Genomic DNA, 20,692 nt, shown 5'->3' on the forward strand with positions numbered 1-20,692 from the left:
TATCGAAAATGGCAACAACAACTGATTCTTCACTGCAGGGTTCTGTGTACTGAGATAAGCTTTACTGAACTTTAAGTCAACAGGTGAACAGCTCTTTGTGCAGTTTCGGGTTATGTGGAGTGTGTCCAGAATTAGGTCTTAACTTGCAGCGGCTCAGTTACTGCAGATCATTTTTACAGTTTCAGTAAGAAAGCTGCAACCAGCTTCACCATAGGCCAAAAAAAACAACCCATTCCAAACAGGCAGGTTTAGAACGGGCACCGCATTAGTTATATCAAAACCAACAACTCTCTAATCTATCATGACCTGCAGGAAAAAAGAAGTAAAACAGCATAGTTCCTGCCTACAATGCTGAGAGAAAGTGTTAGTGTACTTACTCCAACTTGAAGTCTGTTTAGTGATGCCCATGCCACACAATAACTCTTTAGCAGATGTGACTTAAAAGCTCCCCAAACTACGACACTGGGAAGTAAATCAGAATCAAAAAGTGTTGGGTGTACACTGTGAGGAGGACTCTGTGCAAAAACTTTGACAAGTCTGACAGGCCAGCTTTTTCACTGTGTCCATTGCTTTTTAATGGCAAATAGGCAGAAAATCTGATTCTGTTTGGAGCATACAGAGAGTCTAAAACACATCACTCTCCCTCCCTGGGCTAATTCAACACCCTCCCTCCCTTTTTCTCTTAGTGTCCCCGTCTTCTTTCTGCCACTCTTCTCTCTCTCAGGTACAAGACAGTTGGATTAGGCTCCTTTAACAGCGGATTAGCTGTGTTGGAGCCGTTTGAGGTAAATTGCTCCAAGGAGTCGATCTACCACCACCACCACCTCCTTCCTCCTCTCTAAGACAGAGTCAAAATTCTTCACCTAATCCTCAAAGAGCCTAGCTGAACCTCCCCCTGTCCTAGAACCCTATGTCTGCCTTCTCCTGCATTTTTCACTTATCCTCCCCCATTCTCTCTCTCCTTCCTTTCTGCCCCCCCAACAAACAAAAACACACACGAATACATGATGAGTAGTGGAAGAGTGACAGACATGAGAGATGGGTGAGGCAGGGTGGGGGTTCAGAGGAAGGGCCGGCATTCAAATGCAGAGACTCTGACAGACCAAGTGTGAGTGTGTATGTTTGTATACCTGCTGGAGTGTGTCACTTAACAGTGGTGACTGGTGTTAACAGGAAGTGGCAATATATGTGTGTGTGTGTGTGTGTGTGTGTGTGTGTGTGTGTGTGTGTGTGTGTGTGTGTGTGTGTGTGTGTGGGTGGGTGTGTGTTAGCATCTGACTGAGCAGATGGGGAGGATGGGGTGCATTTTGGGGACAAGGGCGGGGTCACATCTGTGTCGTCCCTTGCGGTAGTCTGTGTGTGTGTGTGTGTGTGTGTTTGTGACACTTGGCATGGTGGCCACATTTAGAGCCAACAACACAAACAAGGTGATTAGCAAGTGGGGACAAACACATTATTACTCTAAATTAATGGACTGACCTCATACTCTTTCTAATAGCCAACTGTTCTCTTCTCTCTCATCTCCCTCAACATGTTGAAAAACAGTGTATTCTGTTTATTCTAGGCTTCATTCCAATTTGTGCAACATTGATAGTGTGCTGTTAATACAATCTGCAGCTGAGCCTTATGCCATATTTATCACCAAACTCAGTACAACCTGCTCATAGCCTTGAACATTTGGACAGAGAGAGATGCTGTCGCATGTACACACATAGTTACACACATTCAAAACACTCTCACTCACTAACACACACACGCTACCCTAGTCTTGGAACTGCCATTGATTTGGCCTGCAAGGTGCTGTGGGCAATGGTTGCCATGGAAACCGGCAGCCGAGCGAGGCAGCCAAAGTTTAAGCTAGCATGAGGAGTGTGTGTGTGCGTCTGCATCGTGTCTGTGTACATATGTATGTGTGTGTGTGTGTGTGTGTGTGTGGAGGGATTGTTTGTGAGTGTGTTTATAAGAGGTAGAGCAACCAAGCGTGCATTTAGTATGTGTGTGTGTGTCTGTGTGTATGAGGTGCTGGCGGGGTGACAGCAGTCTGTTTAGTATGCAGCCTTCTGACTACATCTCCCTTCCTCCCTCCCTTTGGCCCTCAGACACAGCATAAGAATGATCTACGTCCCCCCAACCCCCAGCCCCCTCAAACACACACTCTTGTTCATATGCACATACCAGAGTCACTTACACTCAGACATTATGTGCCTACAGACACATTGTGTCACGACTGGTTTCCAACACAGTGAGGCCTGCAGGTCAGTTTTCTAGACGAAGTTCATATTAGAGAGGGCTTGATTACAGCCAGACACACAGACACACACAGACACACACACACGTTATAAACACTCCACTATACAGTCATATTCCTCAGAACAAGCAGCTTGTTGGCAGAGGTGAGCATTGACATTTCCTCTCCAACCTTGTATTCACACCCCCAGGGCGTGTCGAATGGGTAGGGATGGTCTGTCTCAGTATATTTTCTCTGGCACTGTCAGAGCGAACCCAACAGCTTCAGTCAGTGGAGTCTGCGTGTGTTATGTTGTGAGGGGGGGATAGTATTTTCTGCTGCTGCCAATGCTGCTCAGACACATATAGACACATAAACACACACATGTTCCTACTCTGATCTAAATGTATTTGCATAATGAACTCACTATCGTGCATGCTCTCTCACACACACACACACACACACACACACACACACACACACACACACACACACACACACACAGTCTCTCTCAGGCACACGTGTCAGGGCATGAGCTGAGCTGCTCTCAGATCCTGTGGAGAGTCTCTGAAGATGGGATGGGGGTAAAGGGGTGATAGGGCAGGGTGGAGACTTTTGTGTATTTGCTCTCTCTCTCTCTCTTTTGCTTTCTCCCTCTTTTTCTCTCTCTCTCTTCGGAGGTGCTTCCTGTTAAGACACAAGACAAACAGCTCTCTCTGTGCTCTTGCTGTCCATTTTCCCCCCATTCTCTTTGCTTCCTCATGTGTTTCCTTCCCTTTTTCTCTCCTCTCCCCTCCACACTCTCTCCCTGCCTCCTTCACCACTCAGTCTCTCCTGTGCTGTTAGGGCCAACCTCCACTTCACTACTCCCGATCAATATGTGTATGTGTGTGTGTGTGTGGCGTCATATTGCTTGTGTCTTCTTAATGTATATATAAATATGTGTGTATGTGTCTCTAGTCTGTGTGTGTGTGTGTGTGTGTGTGTTATGGGCCACATTTCAATATGTTCTTTAAAGTTGCTCTTATTTAGAAGAGAAGATATCTATATTTATGGATCAGGAACTGGAACAGGAGCTATGCCAAACATCCTCTCACCCTTCCTCCAACCTTCACCATGTAGTTTGAAATAGACCCTGACAGTTACTTGATTTTTTTGATTCCTTGATATTTAGAAGGATAATTGTTTGATATTTAATGTAAACACAGAAAATACAATCATTTAATTACTTTACTAAAAATTACTTTTTAAAGCTCATGTGTAATAACTGATGGAAATAATGTTAACTGGAAATTAAGTTTGTATCAATACCAACTATGACTGTATAAATGGCTCAGGTTGGATTGCAATGTTTGTTATGATTGGTCAGTAAACCCAGTTCTGTCAGAGTGCTGGTGTTGTGCTGAGTTCTGCATACCTGCTGAGGATGGTAAAAACATTGTGGACTCTTTGATGATCCACCAGCCCAAGAATTTGTCAGAATTTCTCCTGATGCTATCAATGGCCAGTCTGACTATGACAGACAGGTCTGTTGTGAGCAAAGCAATGGTGCAAAACACTGCTTTAGAGACAATCGATTATGAGAAAGGTAAAATTGTTCTGGTTTATTGTGTGTGTGACAGTGTTCCCCTCCTGAGACCTTGTTGAGGTCAGAGCTCTGAGACAGGAGGATGGAAAAGGGGATGAAAAAGAGAGAGGAGAATGATGATGAGAGAGAGTTAGCTCTGGAGAGAGAGGGTTGGGGAAGGTAGAGAGCAGGGAAGGTTTTAACAAAGTGTAAATTTGTGTGTGTGGTTGGGGGGGGGGCGCTGGAGTCGTGACTCATATGGCTATTAGCACCAGTGTCGGCTACTTTGTGCACTGCAGTAAGTGCGACACCATGACAGTCCTACAGTACCTGCACAAGAACACAGATATGCTTTTTTACACACACACACACACACACACACACACACACACACACACACACACACACACACACACCTGTTCAAAACATGCTTATTTTCTCACTGGTGTGTTATGATATTCATAACAATAGTAGACCAACACAACCAGGCTGCAATGACTCCTCCTTGATGAGGATAATTTAATTATAATGTTCAATTTATAGTGAAGTTGTTTTATTTCAATGTCAGTCCCATTTATATGAATTAAGGCTAACAAAAGATTGGGAACTTCTCTCACTATAAACCACTACATTTCAACAGCACAACATTTCTAGCCTTCAAAATGACCATTAAAATAAATCAACATCCTCTAAAGCAGATTTAATGACAACTAAACACTATTCACAAAGGAGGATTTATTGCAGGTCTGTTGTATAATAGAAGATTAGTTTTATCTAGGTGGACCTAAGAAATAGGAATTGTAGTGCAACCCTTCCCCTTAACTGGATAATTATTTTTAAAGACAGAGATTCCTCCATTAATGGCGAGATGACACCAGCAGCCCTCCTCTGAGGCCAACACCTGTCAATCTATTCTTATCCAATCATGAATCAGATAATCCCAAAGCCCCGCCCCAGTGCTGCTAGCTCCACACAGCTGCAAACACGCTTGTGACATCCACACACACACACACACACACATCCGTCGCACGCAGACTATCACATAAACATCTTCCACGGACTTGTGCACACGCCTTAGCTCCCACTTGCTGCTTCCACTGAGACATCCACCGCCGTGGCGACGGTAACCGCGACAACAGGCATAAATTAGCGTCATGGTAATATGCAAAGCAAGGGAGCAACAATTAAAGCTTGACTAACGAGCTTCTGAGGAGCGAGGCTGAAGTTTCCCCGAGCAGCTGCTAACTGGATTAGCCCGTACACACACACTGAGAAAGAGAGAGAGAGAGAGGGAAGAAGAGCAGAGAGAATGATGTTCAAGCACCACCTGTGAGACTACAACACACACACACACACACACACACACACACACACACACACACACACACAGTCAAAGGCTAATGTACACGTAGCAAAAGCAGACAAAGAAAACAGCATCTAACTGTGAATATCCCTTCACCGAAACACAAACACCACAGCCATTACCAAGCTTGTCTCAGGGGAGATCAACATATCGGCGCAAATGACTCCATCATGAAACATACCTCCATTCTAACAGATATAAACCTTAACTTTTTAAGATGAGCTCTGACAGTCACCAAAAGATGAGGCAGATGTTGGTCTACATTAAGAGTCCAACCGAGAGTAAAGTGAACAGCTAATTAGTCTTAGAAATCATAAAGTGTGAAATGATGGAAGGTGTTCTGTAAACACAGCACACATAGTAAAAAGCCATTTAACCGATTTCTAGAGCAGTTGGAAAATATAACTGAACCATGGGATCTGATGAAGGTGTTGCTAATACAGCCGGTTAATCAGGCAATACATTAGCCGCTGTGGGAATACCTCCAAAATACAATAATTAAAATTGGTAAAACACATGACCACATCTTCAGGACTAAATCAATCGAAGATCCAGTGCAATGGGAAAACAACACTGTGACTCCTTTTTCTATTGGTTCAATTCAGCTTGTAACTGCAGCACCTCCTTTTTTGTTACATTTGGCATATGTTGTCTTTATTTTCAAGATTTCTTACAAAGACAAGTTTACTGTTTTCTTGGTCCTCTGTCTACAATAGAACCATTAAGACTGGATGCAATATATGTGTATATACCTTTAAGACCAGGTGCGACATATGCATGCCTCTCCTTTTAGAGCTGGATGAAACTCATCCACTATGTCATCATTTTCAGGACTGATCAAATACATCACAATTCACTGGAATACTTTCAGCAACAGTAAAAGTCTGTTTGCGGTAGCAGCATTTCTAACAGCATTACAGACAATGGCTGACAATCTAAGTGAGGGAATCATTATCATACCAAATTAAAAGTGAGTCATTGAAGAAAATGATGATACTAACAATGAGAAAGATTCACACCGAGATGGTGACCCTCTGGCCAAGGCTCATTCGGTATAGGGCTTGTTTGAGGAGGATAAAGAAGGTCTCTATCTGCTTCAGAGTCTGAGAAATTAAAGCTTTTAAAATCTTGGCAATTCTTCCAGCTTTTAAGAAAACCCTCAGTTTTAATGGGGTCATTTTCAAACAACACTTTTGTCCCCTTAGGTCTTAATGGTTTAAAGCACAAATGGTTGGAAAACTAAAATTAAAAAAAAGAGGTAGTCTGAGACTACTTTTTTCTATGCGCTTTATTTAAAAGAGTTAGAGAATACATAAACTGAATCAACGAGACAAAGTAGGGCATCTACAAACCCATCGATGTCAAGTATGCAGCCCATGACGATGGGACATATGTATGTCCTACAGAGCTCTTTAGTCTTCTCCCTAAAATACAATGTAAAACCAAAACTAACCAGATCAAATATAAACAATGTAACAAAGGCAAAGGTCCTGACCATGGTCCAGAATTTGAAGTGTGACAACGCCCTTACAAAATCCTGACATATCCCATGACATACTACACATAAATCCATTTGAGGATTTTTTTAGACTTTCCAGTCTGTTAAATTCAAGTTTTATTCAACAGCAGTCTTTCTGATGAAAAAAAGTTGTCTCCAAGCCAGTATAACCCTGATGACATCACTCTTAGACATGTCAAAGCTCCTCTAGAGACACAGGAGACAATGAGCGACTGTTTTCACAGACTGAGAAGTTCTGCACATGACCTGTAAACTCCTGTTTATGTAAAAGTCTTTATGTTGTGTATTTTAATGCTTTACAGGTGTGTGACATCAGTCACCGCACACTAAAAAAAATCTGATTATTAATCACACTTATTATAATTGAGCTAAATGTAGGTACAATAGGGAGCATCTAATATTTCAGACACTCCAATTCTGCTTCGCTCTCTTGTTTGTCTTCTAAAATGAAAGTCAGGGGACTTTCTTTTAAATATGCTCCATCCTAACTCCACAATAAATCTCTCTTTTCTGCATTTGCCTTTCTTCTTTAAGTCGTTCTTTTTCTTCCCTGCACATCCCTCTCCTCTCTCTCCTCCCAGTCTCCAATTCTCCCCTGCTCACTCAAATAAATCCACCCCCCTCTCACAAACACACACACCCCTTCCACCCACCGCCCCTTAAATCTATGACACACACAAGAACATACATGTGCACGGACTCGCACTCACTCATGCACACAAACACACAGCCCTCTAGGCAGGAGCCACAAAGGCCCCATATTAATAAATCTGCTCCTTTATTGGTGCTGAGTGTCTCTGGCAGAAGGAGGAAGAGAGAGAGAGAGAGAGAGAGAGAGAGGGAGGAGATGGGGAGGGAGGAGATGGGGAGGGAGGAGATGGGGAGGAAGGAGGAGGAGCAGGACAGGAGTCTCAGAGATCACCAGAGGGGAGGAAGAGGAGGAGGTGACTGACTGTAGTCATATCATAAACACAAGGGAGACAACATTGACAAGTGCATCAACACACACACACACACACACACACACACACACACACACACACACACACACACACACACACACTTCCAATTGACGATAATAATCTCAGCACCATGAGAAGATGCAGACAAATGAGAATTTCGCTTGTGTTTGTTTGTTAAGGTACAGTCCACCCACACCTCCTTAGCATCCACTGCCCAGTGGATTATTGAGGACACCTGACAGAGCAACCGAAGCGTGCAGAGTGGGCTGTGCTGGTTGCTGGGCTTGAGAAACAAACTGCCCGGGGTGGGCTCTCTGTAATGACAGCAGCTAGCTTGGCTTAGTGGTCCAATCTCAGCCATCAGTCAGCTGTGACAGATTGGGGATATGAGCAAAGGAGCCGTTTAGCTTTGGTGTTTGGCGTGGTGTGTGAGTGCATGCGCTTGTGTGTCTGGGGGAGGTGGAGGAGTGGGGTGTGGTGGGTGGGGGCTATCAGAGCTGCTAGTGTTGCAGAGGCATCAATACACTCTCGACAGGCCATTTTCCTATGCCTATTCCAAGCCCTGGTTTGTTGCTGGGGCAACAACCGCCATTTTACCTTCCCTGGCTGCACCTCTATAAGATTTTATAAAACCACAACCCATGTTCTGTAATTTCTCCCAGACAAGTGTTTGAATATGCTTCGTTCCTGCTATTAACTCTGAACCACTGCCTCTGGGTATTTGGTGTATGAGCTCAAGTTATCAAATTTTATAGATAACCTCCAGTGGACAGCCTGTTTCATACAGCTCCACAAAGACTGACTAGAAAAGGTTGCATGGTGTTTTATACTCCTCCCAAGATTTAAGGTTGAGTGTTCTTTAACACCACCAGGCATCTGAAGAAAGACAATGGAATCAGAGCTCAAGACGAATTAAACTGTTCATCAGGGCCAACGCAGACGCAACAGTATTTGCTACACTTCAACCAAACCAGCATTGCACAGCGAACATGAAGGCTTCAAACTGTTCCCTTACCTGTCCATGTGGCTGCATGGCGCTGTAGGGCATGTTCTGGTTCAACACTTTCTGCTTCATCAGCAACATCCTCTTCTGCTCTTCACTAAGGTGGGCCGTCTGTCCCGGGATTGGGCCCTGGGTCTGCCCTGGCCCTGCCCCCTGGCCCCCGCCACCCATGTAGGGAGGCATCATGGGGTTCTTGACCTGATTGTTCCCTGCCATTGGTGGAGTCATCCTCTGGCCTAGGTGATCCACCCCGCTGCCGCTGAAGTGACTCAGTGGTTTGGTGTTGCTATAGGACAACATGGCTGCTGTTTGCTGCTGCTGCTGCTGCTGTTGCTTGGACAGGGTGTTCTGGTTGATACTGTTTGGCTGTTGCTGTCCCATCATGCTTATGTGGTTGTGAGGGAGGTAGTTGCTCATGGGGGCTTTGGGCCCATTGTTGGGGGCCATCCCTGCCACTAGAGGGCCCTGTGGTGTGTTAAAGGCTTGCGGTGGGTACATCATGGGGCTGTTGGGTTTGTCCTGGTTAAAGGGACCAGAGTTATAGGGACTGGTTGGAGCGCCTGCAGGGGACCAGTTCGCTGCTTGTTGCTGCTGCTGCTGCTGCTTCTGCTGCAGCAGTTTAGCACGTTGCTGAGCCATTGCTTTCAGCTGCTCGGCTGGAGAAAGTTCTGGCGTCACTGGCCCTACAGGCTGACCTCCGGGGGCGACCCCAGCTGCTCCGGGTCCTGTTCCTGCCTGACTCACCCCGGGGCCTGGGTTCATTATGTATCCATTCCCAGGCCTGGAGACTGCTTGTGTCTGAGCCTGGGTCGGGGTTTGAGGGGAACGAGCCACACAGTTGTGCAATGGTGAACCCGATGCCATGGCAACGGCCGGAGACTGCTGCAAAGGTTGTTGCGGAGGTGTTCCATTGGCAGTGGTGGCAAACTGAGGGCCAGACGATGATGGTCGGACCTGAGGAGAGGCATCCAAACACAAAACAATCCCATGAGACATATGTACAACTCTTGTATAAATTGTTTAACATGGAGCTGGAGGGGGGAACAGGAGGAAAAGCCTGGCTCACTCCAAAGTTCAAACAAACACCTATCAACACCTCTTAATCTTTCTAATTAACACACTGTTCAAGGTTTGGTACGATCTTGTCTGCACAGAGACCCACAGTATTACAGCCTCAGCTCCGCCATAGACCCTGCACAAAATCATTGAAAAAATGGCGACGCTGCAGTTCGTCAAGAAATAGTCACAGCCCATGACTCCCCCTACACTCACTACTTGCTGTTTTACATTTCTATTTGTATACATGACATAAAATAGATTGCAAGTAACTCTTGAAAAGATCCCTTTGAACGTTATGGTAGGTGTTATTATAATACTTTGCGGTGAGTCAGGCTCGCTATTTGCCCCTGTTCTTTATGCGAAAGTAAGCTAATCGCCTGCAGACTTCAGCTACATAGATACAGCACAGATATGTGATCTGATCATCTCGCTCTCAAAAGCATGCGAAAGCAAAGAGGGTATTTCCCCAAGAAGTCTTACTCAATCTCATTCTTCTACTCCTCACTGCAGTGCCATATCCGCCCGCTAATTTAAATAATTTATATATAAAAAAACAATTATCTAGATATTATTCCTGTTATGTTATCAGAATGGACTCAAAGTTCAAAGTTGCTAAGTGATGTTTTGATTAAAGAATAAAAATATCGATTCGACTTTTTTATTAATAACAAAAATGTCTGTGACACCAATTACTAAAGCCATTTCAATATTCATAAAATCTCATTATAACAAGAGATTGTTTTCAGTCTTGCTGGAAGCCATATTGTCTCAGACCAAAAGGCCTCACAGGTAACCAATTAAACTGTATTTCATGTTGTTCTGCACATCTAGTGTAATTAACAGCTTTATTCTTGTATTAGCATTCAGAAACAATAAACTGAAGAATGCATCCGTGTAGAAGTGTCACTTTGAATTGTAATTCCGATTGGGTTCCCACTTTCAAGGGGAAAGTGGATGAAAAAGCAGGAACAATGAGGAAAGTAGTCGAATAGGGTTCGACTCATTAACTTAGCTTTGCATCAACATTAAGTTGTAATTTGATCTACATGCAGTTTCAACATGGTGTATGTACTGTTGCTGTTTCGACATGGTGACAGAGAGCTTTATGGTGTCTGTCACAAATAAAAGCTAATAATCGCCTTAACTGATACTCACAAGTTATAAGTTCAACTAATATGTGATTGAATGAGGGGCAAGTTATAGGACATCATGTTAACCCCTTTAAACACTGACCTGTGGTGAACCTATGGGAACCTGTGGACCTCCCTGTGGGGGCTGAGGAGGAGGAGGAGGCAGGGCTGCTGCAGGCGCGGCCCCGCCTCCAGGTGCCGTCGTATTCCCTGCTGCTTCCTGCGGGCCCGGTGTCTGATTGTTAGCCGGCCTGCCAAACTCTGCCTCCTTCTTATCCTCAAAGTCCTCATTGAAGAGGTCATGCATGTCGTCCTCTGGCACAGTGTTGGCCAGCTCATCAATCAGCTCCTGCCACTCCTGGTCATTGAGGTTAATGTCAGAAAACAGTTTGTTCTGATTGGACAGAGACTGGGGATCCGACGACTCCATCCCACCTCCATCATCCAACGGCTCCTGTTTCAGATCTTTGAGGAGACCGAAGCTGTCCTCCAGGTCAAGTGAGCCATTCAGCTTCATGTCTGGCAGATGGCTGCCACCGTTCTTCCCCAGCTCATCTGATGCTCTGCCAACATGGTTGCCATTGCTGCTTGTAGTGTTGTTTCCGGTGGAAGTGTTGGGCCCCCCAAGTAATGGCTTAATGTCCATTTGGTGATGCAAAGGCGAGATGGGCGGTACACTGTTACTGTTGTTCGGGAGACCTGCTAGTGAGTCCAAACCACCAGAGCCCTCCTTCCGTATCCGTTTGGTGGTCGGTGAGTAGCTGCCTCCATCACAGATGCCGTTCTGGTCTCCATTAAGGGGCGATCGTGCACTATCAAGTTTCCTCTTTACAGTCTCTTGGAGCTGTAACAAAGAATAAAAACAAAATGAATTAATTAATTACCAAAATTGTTGATAGTATCAAAACTTTTCATGGTTTTCAGGTGCTACAGATGGAAACAACATGAGATACCAAGTCAAATAGGCAACAGGCTGCTTCTCTCTACACGACTGTCATGAGAAGACAAGAGGTGTGCTGAAAATCTAAATATCACTAAGACAAATCAATTGCTCTTGAAGCAAAGACTCAGTCTGACTGAATTCTCATATGGAGCACATCCTGTGCACAGTACACATATGCATGTGTGCAGAAGTATGCATGAAGTAAAGGACGAGGCAAAGCAATGAGAAAACTTGCAGCCCAGCAAGCTAGACTGGGTTTTCAGGGGAGGGAAGGAAAGATCAAACAGAACAGCTCGTACAGTATTCTCGCCATCCATTAGAATTGGCCAATAGGCGACTAAGCTGCCCCATCTAAAGCCACACCCTGTTCTTAGCCTAGACGTAACTGCCTCTGCCATGGCACAGACAAGATAACAACAGGGTGCTAATGGACGGTGGCTGGCAGTTAAGGTAATCACTATCATAGACCTGGGTGGAATAGGAGTGGAGGCATGGAGGGATAGCAAAAAGAAACTGAGACCTAGCAGGAGAGGTCGCTTGGCTAAGAGGCACAGCTAAGAGCAGAAACAGAAGAGAAGAACAAAGCAAGACCATGTCCACTTGAGAAATCTAAAAATCTCACTAGGTTACCCTTTTATCCACAACAAACAAGTATTGTCTATCACCAACACCAAAACTACTTTTCAATGGATACATTTGAAAACAGCAATCTCACATGGTGACGGGTGAAACCGTCTCTGATATATTCATTTCAGCAGGAGCTTGCTTGACAGTTAGCTACCAAATCTGTTTGATTGATGATCTAAGGAAGTGTGAAGTATCTAAAGCCCCTATTCCAGTGATCAAAAAACACAGCAACATGTGGCTTTTGTCTGCAATGTGAATGGATACAATCGGAATTCACTCCTGGGTCAAATTACTCTGCAGAAGACAAAGAGGAACAATTTAGATAGTAAGTAGTTTGTAAATTGGTAAAAGACATGGCAGATATAAAGACTGGGATTAACAATGGGAAATTACAACAAATAAAGTATGATGAAAAAAAGTAAAGTGCATAAAAACTAAAGTTTCTGTGAAATTTAGTAAGCTCTCAATCTCAATTTCACTCCTAACTCTCGCTAATTTCAAACCCTAATGAAGTTGGCAAAGAAATAGTGGATGCTATTAAAGTGACGGATGGGAAGCAGGGACCTCATTTATGAAAGGTTCCCAGGGCACACATTTTGTCCATCCACCCAAATCTGAGCCCACGTTCAAGATTCACACCTTTGGTAAATGCGCAAATTAAAGTCATTGTACAAGGAATGGATGCTATGGACAGGGTTTTATTTCCTCCTTTTTATATTCTTGCAAGGACATGTGGAGGCAGATAAGCACTACTCATCACAGCTAAATTTCCTAGTTTACAAACAAGAATTACTTTAATAGTCTTCAGAAGCCCATGTGATGAAGATGCACATGACGAAATCATTTGTAATGGTGCTATATTACTTTACCCTTCTTACTCTAAAATGCCCTTTCTACCTAATACTCTAGTTCAATTTACACACACACACACACAAACACACACACACACACACACACACACACACACACACACACACACACACAGAGAAAAGTCATCCAAATGCATTCAAACTCACTTTGTTAGTTTGAATACATACAGTATATACAGTACAGATCTACATTTCAAACAGCCTTGTGCGTTCAAAGAAGAGCTGAGAAACTGCAGAACATTCAAATATTTTGTAACATTTACGCTCCCAGCTTTCACATGTGAAAGAGTCAAACACACATACAAAGGCAGCGCCACTGATACATGTATGTGTGTGTGTGTGTGCAAACGCACGCTTAACTCTTTGTTATTCAGATGGAACAACAGACAAAATATATTCAGATTGTATTCTGACCCTGAGGTGGACCCACTCAAGCTGGCAGACACATGCATGCACACACACACGCACACACACACACACACACACACACACACACAAACACACACAGAACCACATCACAAAAACTGACACACACCACAACACAAAGCAGACAAATCATATTTTTTACTTTCTTGGTTTAGTGGTATGTATGTGTGTGTGTGTGTGTGTGTGTGTGTGTGTGTGTGTGTGTGTGAGTGAGTGTGTGTGTTGGCGGTGGGGGCTGTCAGGTTGGCTTTCCCCTGTGTGCTTCACTATGACTGACAGCCAGCCTAATTATCAATACTAAATATTATTGGTATTGACAGCCAGAACTATAATGTATGTGTGTCTGTCTGTGTGTGTGTGTGTATTCCTGTACTTATACCTTTGTGAGGACCATTTTAAGCATAGACCCTACAGAGTGAGGATATTTTGGCCAGTAGAAGTAAAAGTACAAATGTGTGTGTGTGGCTTGGGCGCTAGCTGGTGAAACCATTACAGGAACAACAGAGAAAAATACAGGAAAACACAAATCTCCACTGTCACGACATAGCTTCAGCCACTTTGTGTGTTTGTGCAATTGTGTGTCTGAGCATTTGTGTGTGTGCGTGTGTGTGTGCGTGTGTGTGTGGTCCTGCAATCAATGGGTTTAAATAATTCAAGTCTCCTGTATGCAGGATTGTGGGCTTGTGTGCTTGCTTGTGTGTGTGTGTGTGTGTGTGTGTGTTTTTTGCAGGCTTTCCCTAAATGCCAGTGACTCATGTTGATAATAACAGACTCGCCTTTCAAAGCCCACCTATAAAAACTCCCATAATTATCCAGGTGGTGTGAACTATAGCACCCTCCCACACAGACGCACATGTGCTAACATGCACACAGAGGTTGCACATACACACCCACCCATAAAATAAATCATTATCATTTTAACCTTCTTGATGAAATGCTCGATATCGAGATAGAAACAATGAAATAGAAACAATGTGTTCCAACGGGAGGAAAAAAAAAAGACGGACTGTGCTTCAGTCTGCTCAGTGCTGTATGAGTCAGCACGACGTAGCCTGAGGGAACGTGACAGAGTGAATGACAAAATTGTGAGCGGCTGACAAAATGCTTACGTTCACCGTAGTTAATTAATCATTTGTTTCTTTTAGCACAATTACCAACCTAATTACACCTCTGAATTACAGTAATATACCTGTCAGGCACTGCAAACAGAACCTGACAATATTTTCATTCGTTTGACAATCACAGCAATAAAACACGTTTGAAGTGAAGTGAATCGAGTGGAACGAGCGCTTGCACATGTGAGGGAACGAATCCGAGAAGATAGTGAGTCGTAGAAACAAAGAATTTTGAAGTAGTTTAATCAAGCTGGAGTGCTCGAGAGCAGAGGGAGAGAAAAAAGAGCATCGGCGTCGAAAGGACGAGAGGATGTAAAAGAGCAAAGACAGGAGGGAGAGAAAAAGGAAGAGAGCACTGCTTGTTTCCCCTCCTGTGTCTCTCTCTGTGTACTCTTTGACATAAACACCTGCTGACTGCTCCTCTGTCGGCTCCCACAACAGACACACACAGAGGGAAAATGACAAAGATACAGAGAGACAAAGGTAAGAGGCACATGCACACGCACACATGTGGGGAGCAAGAAGGGATTTATTTGTCAGGCAGATGGTCTTTTCTCCTTTGAATGGAGGAGCTACCAGAACATGAAGATGAAGAGGAGGAGAGAAGAGGTGGAGGGGGGAGGAGGAGATAGGTGGCTTGATGGAAAGCCATAGCGCGCAAGATGACAGCGGGAAGCAAACGATGAGAGGGTGATCAGAGAGGGAGAGGGAGGGAGAGAAGAGAGACAGAGATGGAACCACTAAGGTGCTGTTGTTATAGCAACCTGCTGCTCTGGTGCTTTGTGTGCTGCATCCTTCTTCTTCCTCCTCCTCCTCCTCTCCTCTCGCTCACTTACTCACTCTCCATTACCCTTCTTCCTCTCCCTCCTTGGCCTCCCTTGCTTTAAAGGTTGAGCATCATGTCGAATTCAAACCAATTTTTTTTTCACGTTCCAAACTAAATGTGAAAGCATCTGGCAGACACGTCTCTAAATATGAAGGTAACAGGTGACATTGGACACCTAGGATTACACAGGTTTTTATAAAAAACACATTATATTATTACTGATATTTATCACTAAAAGTGGAGCAAATCTAATCAACAGCCTACCAACAGTTACATCCTTTGTGAAGATAGCATATTTCATTCATGCCATACGGCCATTCCTTGCGCCCTCCTTCCTTACTTCTATCCACCCTTTTCTCTTTCACTCCCACCTCTCTCATCGCTACATCGTCTTCTCACTCCCCTCTCCGTCCAAAAACACGAAGGATAAAGCCATGCAAGACACGCACGCACACACACATGTCTTACTACATTCATATTCATGACCTTAACCCAATTATAATCACTTAGAAACCTTAAAACCAAGTCTACACCTTCAAACTGCTATTTACACCTTTGTGGCCCAGCATTTGGTCCCCACAAAGCGGTCGGGCCCCACATGTACAGTGGGCTTCTGATTTACAGACCCAGTGAATAATAAAATAGGCACAAACTACAGGTGATTCCCATTGTCCAGGAAGACTCACTTTACCAGACGGAGCTTACCAGGCCCAGGAACCTAGGCATGTACATGTATTCTTTATTCTCTCTCTGCTGGCTGGTTGGTCAAACACTAAAAAACATACCAGCTTTTGTTTTCAACTGCAGGATTTTCTTAAGGCTCTTGTAAAGTGTTTTGCTGCTGAAGAAGAAATAAAGTTTAGAAATCTCTCAACATTTTTATTGCAGAAACGAACCTGGGAAAAACTGTCAAACAGTGCACAATTACAGCTGTCAGGGATGATGAGCTCAAATAGACAGTCTGGAAAATTCTAACGGTCAGAGACAGTGAAAGGGAAATCAACTTACAACAGTAACTCAGTCAACTTGGTTACACCCGCTGCGAAAGTGAACATGAGCTGGCTAAAGGATGATGAGAAAACCACAGTTCAAATCAATTCACTTTAAATCTTTTTTTAGCAATGTGAGGAGAACGCTCATGTCGCCAGTGAGCCTCCTTGTTTTGCTTTTCACTTGCTAATGTCTGAGGGTGCTGTGAAAAGCAACATGTGTTTTTTGATGATTCTGGTTCAAAATTATGTGAAAATACACAGTAACCAATCAAACTACATTAAATTGTCTTGAGGGTTAAATATACTCTACATTTGTTTGTTCAAGTACCTTTCACATGGAGTTATGTGAAAAGAAGTTAGAAATTATTATATTATTATTATGTGTACTGATTATATTTACGTGGTGAGATGAAATAGTAACTAATTTACAACCACAGATCTGTAGCACACCAAAAAACAAATGCAATGTTGCAGTGTTACACAATCATAAGCACAAAATATTGGTGAAATTGTATTTAATTTCCCTGGTGCAGTCCACTGTGAACTATGAATGGACCCTGTGTGTGTGTGTGTGTGTGTGTGTGTGTGTGTGTGTGTGTGTGTGTGTGTGTGTGTGTGTGTGTGTGTGTGTGTGTGTGTGTGTGTGTGTGTGTGAGAGAGTTTGGTTGGGCTCACTAGACTGTGAAATTAGTCAATTAAATCAAACAAGTTTTTTAATAAGTAAATGTGTTTGTGTGGGTGTGTGTGAGAGTAGTGGTGTTAAGGTTTACAGTAAAAAGCTCAGGTGTGTTTCCACCTATTAGGAATCATACAGCAGTTTGGAAACTTTAATTTATCTGAATGTATTTGTTTTTAGGAATTGTTTTGCAGACTTTTGCTTCAACAACACTGCAAAATTTGACATGCTTTTATTCGAGCAATTTTGCAACGATTCCTGTGTCCAGAGTGACATGCATGTCTTCCTGCTTGCCCCGAACCTCATTTTGTCTATGGAAAAGTGACAAGAGTGACAACAGGACCTGAGTGAACCACTGTCTGGCTGATTTTAAAAGAAACCAGGAGCAGTAGACATTGATGATATCTCACTATTCCTTGATAAATTCTCTCTATGCGACCAGAGGTTAGGTGTTTTGTCTGGGCTTGCAGCGAGACAGAGTGTGTCATCCATTTTAAAATATCTAGCTCTGTTATTTCATTACTAGTCACTTCAGTGACAAGAAGAGGAACGTATGAGGGTAAATCAAAAGGCAAAACAGGCAGGAGACTCTGTCCTTCATCTCAAGGACACAGTTTCAAGCACGTGTCAGCAAGCATCCATCCTGCTGAAGTGTCCTTGAGCAAGATACTGGAATCTGGCAGCCGGGTTGCTCTGTAAATGATCCAGACATTAAGGGTCTGAAATTTGGCCCGACCCTGAAAGCACTTGTTGGCAGAAAGAGATTTGGGCCTGGTTCTGTGGTCACAGAGCAGAAGGTAAAATACATGTAATTGCTTTCTAGCCAAGAAGTTCAATACCAGTCTCATGTCTGTAAACATGTACTCAACCATGCAGTTAGCTAAGCCTTGCATAAAGACTGAAAACTGGGGGGAAACACTTGCTTGTGACTTTGTATTCTTCTTACATCAAGGCAAAGAGGTCAGATCTGAATGTACAACACAAGTTTTGTGAAAAGGCCCACAGATTCTAGGGCCTGTGTTGCTCTACTCTCACTCTTCACACTATTGTTGTAAAACTGAGATTTCCTGACTGTCGACCTTTTCAGAAACACGGTTTTTAGTTTTCCCAACCAGATCCCTGAACACTGAGCATTGGAGGAACACAAAAAGAAAGAGTCTGCGGGAGTGAAGGACAGAAAACTCCGAGTGACAAGAGGAAGGTACAAACAAAAGAACGATTTGGCCGTCGTCCCAGAGAAGGGTGTGTGGGTGTGGGTGTGTGTGTGTGTGTGTGTGTGTGTGTGTGTGTGTATTTGTGTGTGTCAAAGAGAGAAAGAAAGCGCCTGCCTGTCTGTCTCCTGTACACCGGGGGTCTGTACACCCTGATTTGAATACACACACACGCTTCTAATCTTCTAAACAATTAACGCCTAAAATACTTTTTTAAACCTAATATCAGTTGCAAATAACTCTAGTTTTTTAAATTAGTTAATTGTTAATCATTCAATCAAAATAAAAACTTTATTAGAAACATAATATCCTTATGCAACTCCTCTGAGCTGAGACATTAAGGTGTCTTCTTAACAAGTAAGGTCCTAAAGGCAGTTGTCATCTCCAACAAAATCAAAAATATACAGAAAACAACTGACGAAACCAATCCTTCCACATGCTGCTTATCCTTTGAGGGTCATGGGGGAGATGGAGCCCAGCTGACATTAAGAAAGAGGGGGGGGGGGGTACACCCTGGCCGGGTTGCCAGGGTATCACAGGGCCAACATACAGAGGCAAACAACTATCCACACTCACATTCAAAACTACACTCAATTTAGAGTCTCAAATTAAACTGACCCCAATCTACCAGAGTACGAAGAGAACTGAGGAACATTCTTGCTGTGAGGTGACAGTGCTAATCACTGCAGCACCATGCCGCCCAAACACAAAGATGAGAAATGTTATCATGCTGTTGTTCGGGAGGAGTTGATATCAGACAACTGTCAGTAACTGTAGCTGTACTACCCTACAGGGCCAGGTAGAAGACTAACACACACAGACACACAATATAATACACTGCTGTGATGTGGTTTATTGCAGCTCTTTCTTATATATATTATAAGTGTGTGTGCAGTAAGGACGGGTAGTGAGCACGCACGTTTACGTGTGTCATCAGCACTTTCAAACCTGCTGACCTGACATAAAAACCTAGTGGCCACAGAAAAACATCAACCCCCCCTCCCCATCTACTCTCTCTATCCCCCCAACCCCACAATTCAATATCAGACAACTGTGTGTGTGTGTGTGTGTGTGTGTGTGTGTTTGTGTGTGTGGGGTGGGGGGGTAATAGAGAATAAGGGAGGAGGGATAAAAAGCAGTGTGTGTCAACAGACACATTTATAAACCATTAGCACTGAACGCACAACTAATTATCATCAGAGCCAAGGCTTGTGCATGTTTGTCTTTTAGTGTGTGTATGTATGTGCCTGCAACTGCATGTGTGTGTGTGTGTGTGTGTGTGTGTGTGTATGTGTGTGTGTGTGTGTGTGTGTGTAAGTGTGTAAGTGTGTTGGAGTGTTTACATTATAGAGATGAAGTTTAAGTAAGAAAAAGGGCAAGCAGAGAGAGCAGAGAAACAACAAAGACGGGGGAGGAATGAGGGAACAAGAGAGGGGAAACTGTGTGTGCGCGTGTGTGTGAGTGTGTGTGTGTGTGGTTCCTGGCTGTGCAGCTCCTCTCTATTTATAGAGCTGCGGCTCCTTCCTGTTTCTGGAGCTGTACCATCACACCAGGAGGGGGTGGGGGGGAGTAAGAGAGAGAGAGAGAGAGAGAGACAGAGAGAGGGAGGAAGAGAGGAAAGGGGACTGATGAAGAGAGGGAGGAAGTGTGAGTCGGTGTGTGGGAGGGGAGACTGGTCGTGTTTGAGTCTTTAGTAAATCAACAGATCCACCCCCTCTCTTTCTCTCGCTCTCTCTTCCCCCCTCCCACCCCATCCCTTCTTCCTCCCCTTCCCTCTCTTACTCAACAACATGGGCTCAGCCAGCAGCTACAAACAAAACACACACAGCAGAGAAGAAGACGGAGGGAAAAAAGACTAAACTAAACAATGGATGATTAGTGGGACATTTTTGCATCAGATGGTGAAATTACAGAGTTCGAGACAACTGTTAAAAAACTCTATTGAGAGACTTCAGAACGCAGATCTAACAGCAACAACTGTTGACCTGTTAGCTCTTTAAAAACATGGTATCTTTGTGAAAGAAACCTCTTTAATCTTCTTTCTGATTTGATACAGACAAACTGGAATCCAAAGTGTAGTCTACTATGCAAACACACACAATTTTTTGCTCTAAAACACTTGAGTAGTTTGGACGCAAGGCTAACCAGTAGCAGAGTTGATGTGTTTTCAAACAAAA

At 43.7% G+C, this 20,692-nt stretch overlaps 1 protein-coding gene across 1 annotated transcript in view; it reads right to left on the minus strand.

Moving 5' to 3' along the window:
• Positions 1 to 20,692, minus strand: part of maml3 (mastermind-like transcriptional coactivator 3) — a 102,800-nt gene that overhangs the window by 41,251 nt on the left and 40,857 nt on the right. The window contains exons 2-3 of the mRNA XM_020084353.2: positions 10,934 to 11,674; positions 8,654 to 9,595 (exon numbers count right to left, since the gene is read on the minus strand). Of these exons, the coding sequence (XP_019939912.2) occupies positions 8,654 to 9,595; positions 10,934 to 11,674 (1,683 nt within the window). The remainder of the gene's footprint in view (positions 1 to 8,653; positions 9,596 to 10,933; positions 11,675 to 20,692) is intronic.

Source organism: Paralichthys olivaceus, chromosome 8 (genome assembly GCF_024713975.1).
Source record: "Paralichthys olivaceus isolate ysfri-2021 chromosome 8, ASM2471397v2, whole genome shotgun sequence".
Lineage (NCBI taxonomy): Eukaryota > Metazoa > Chordata > Actinopteri > Pleuronectiformes > Paralichthyidae > Paralichthys > Paralichthys olivaceus.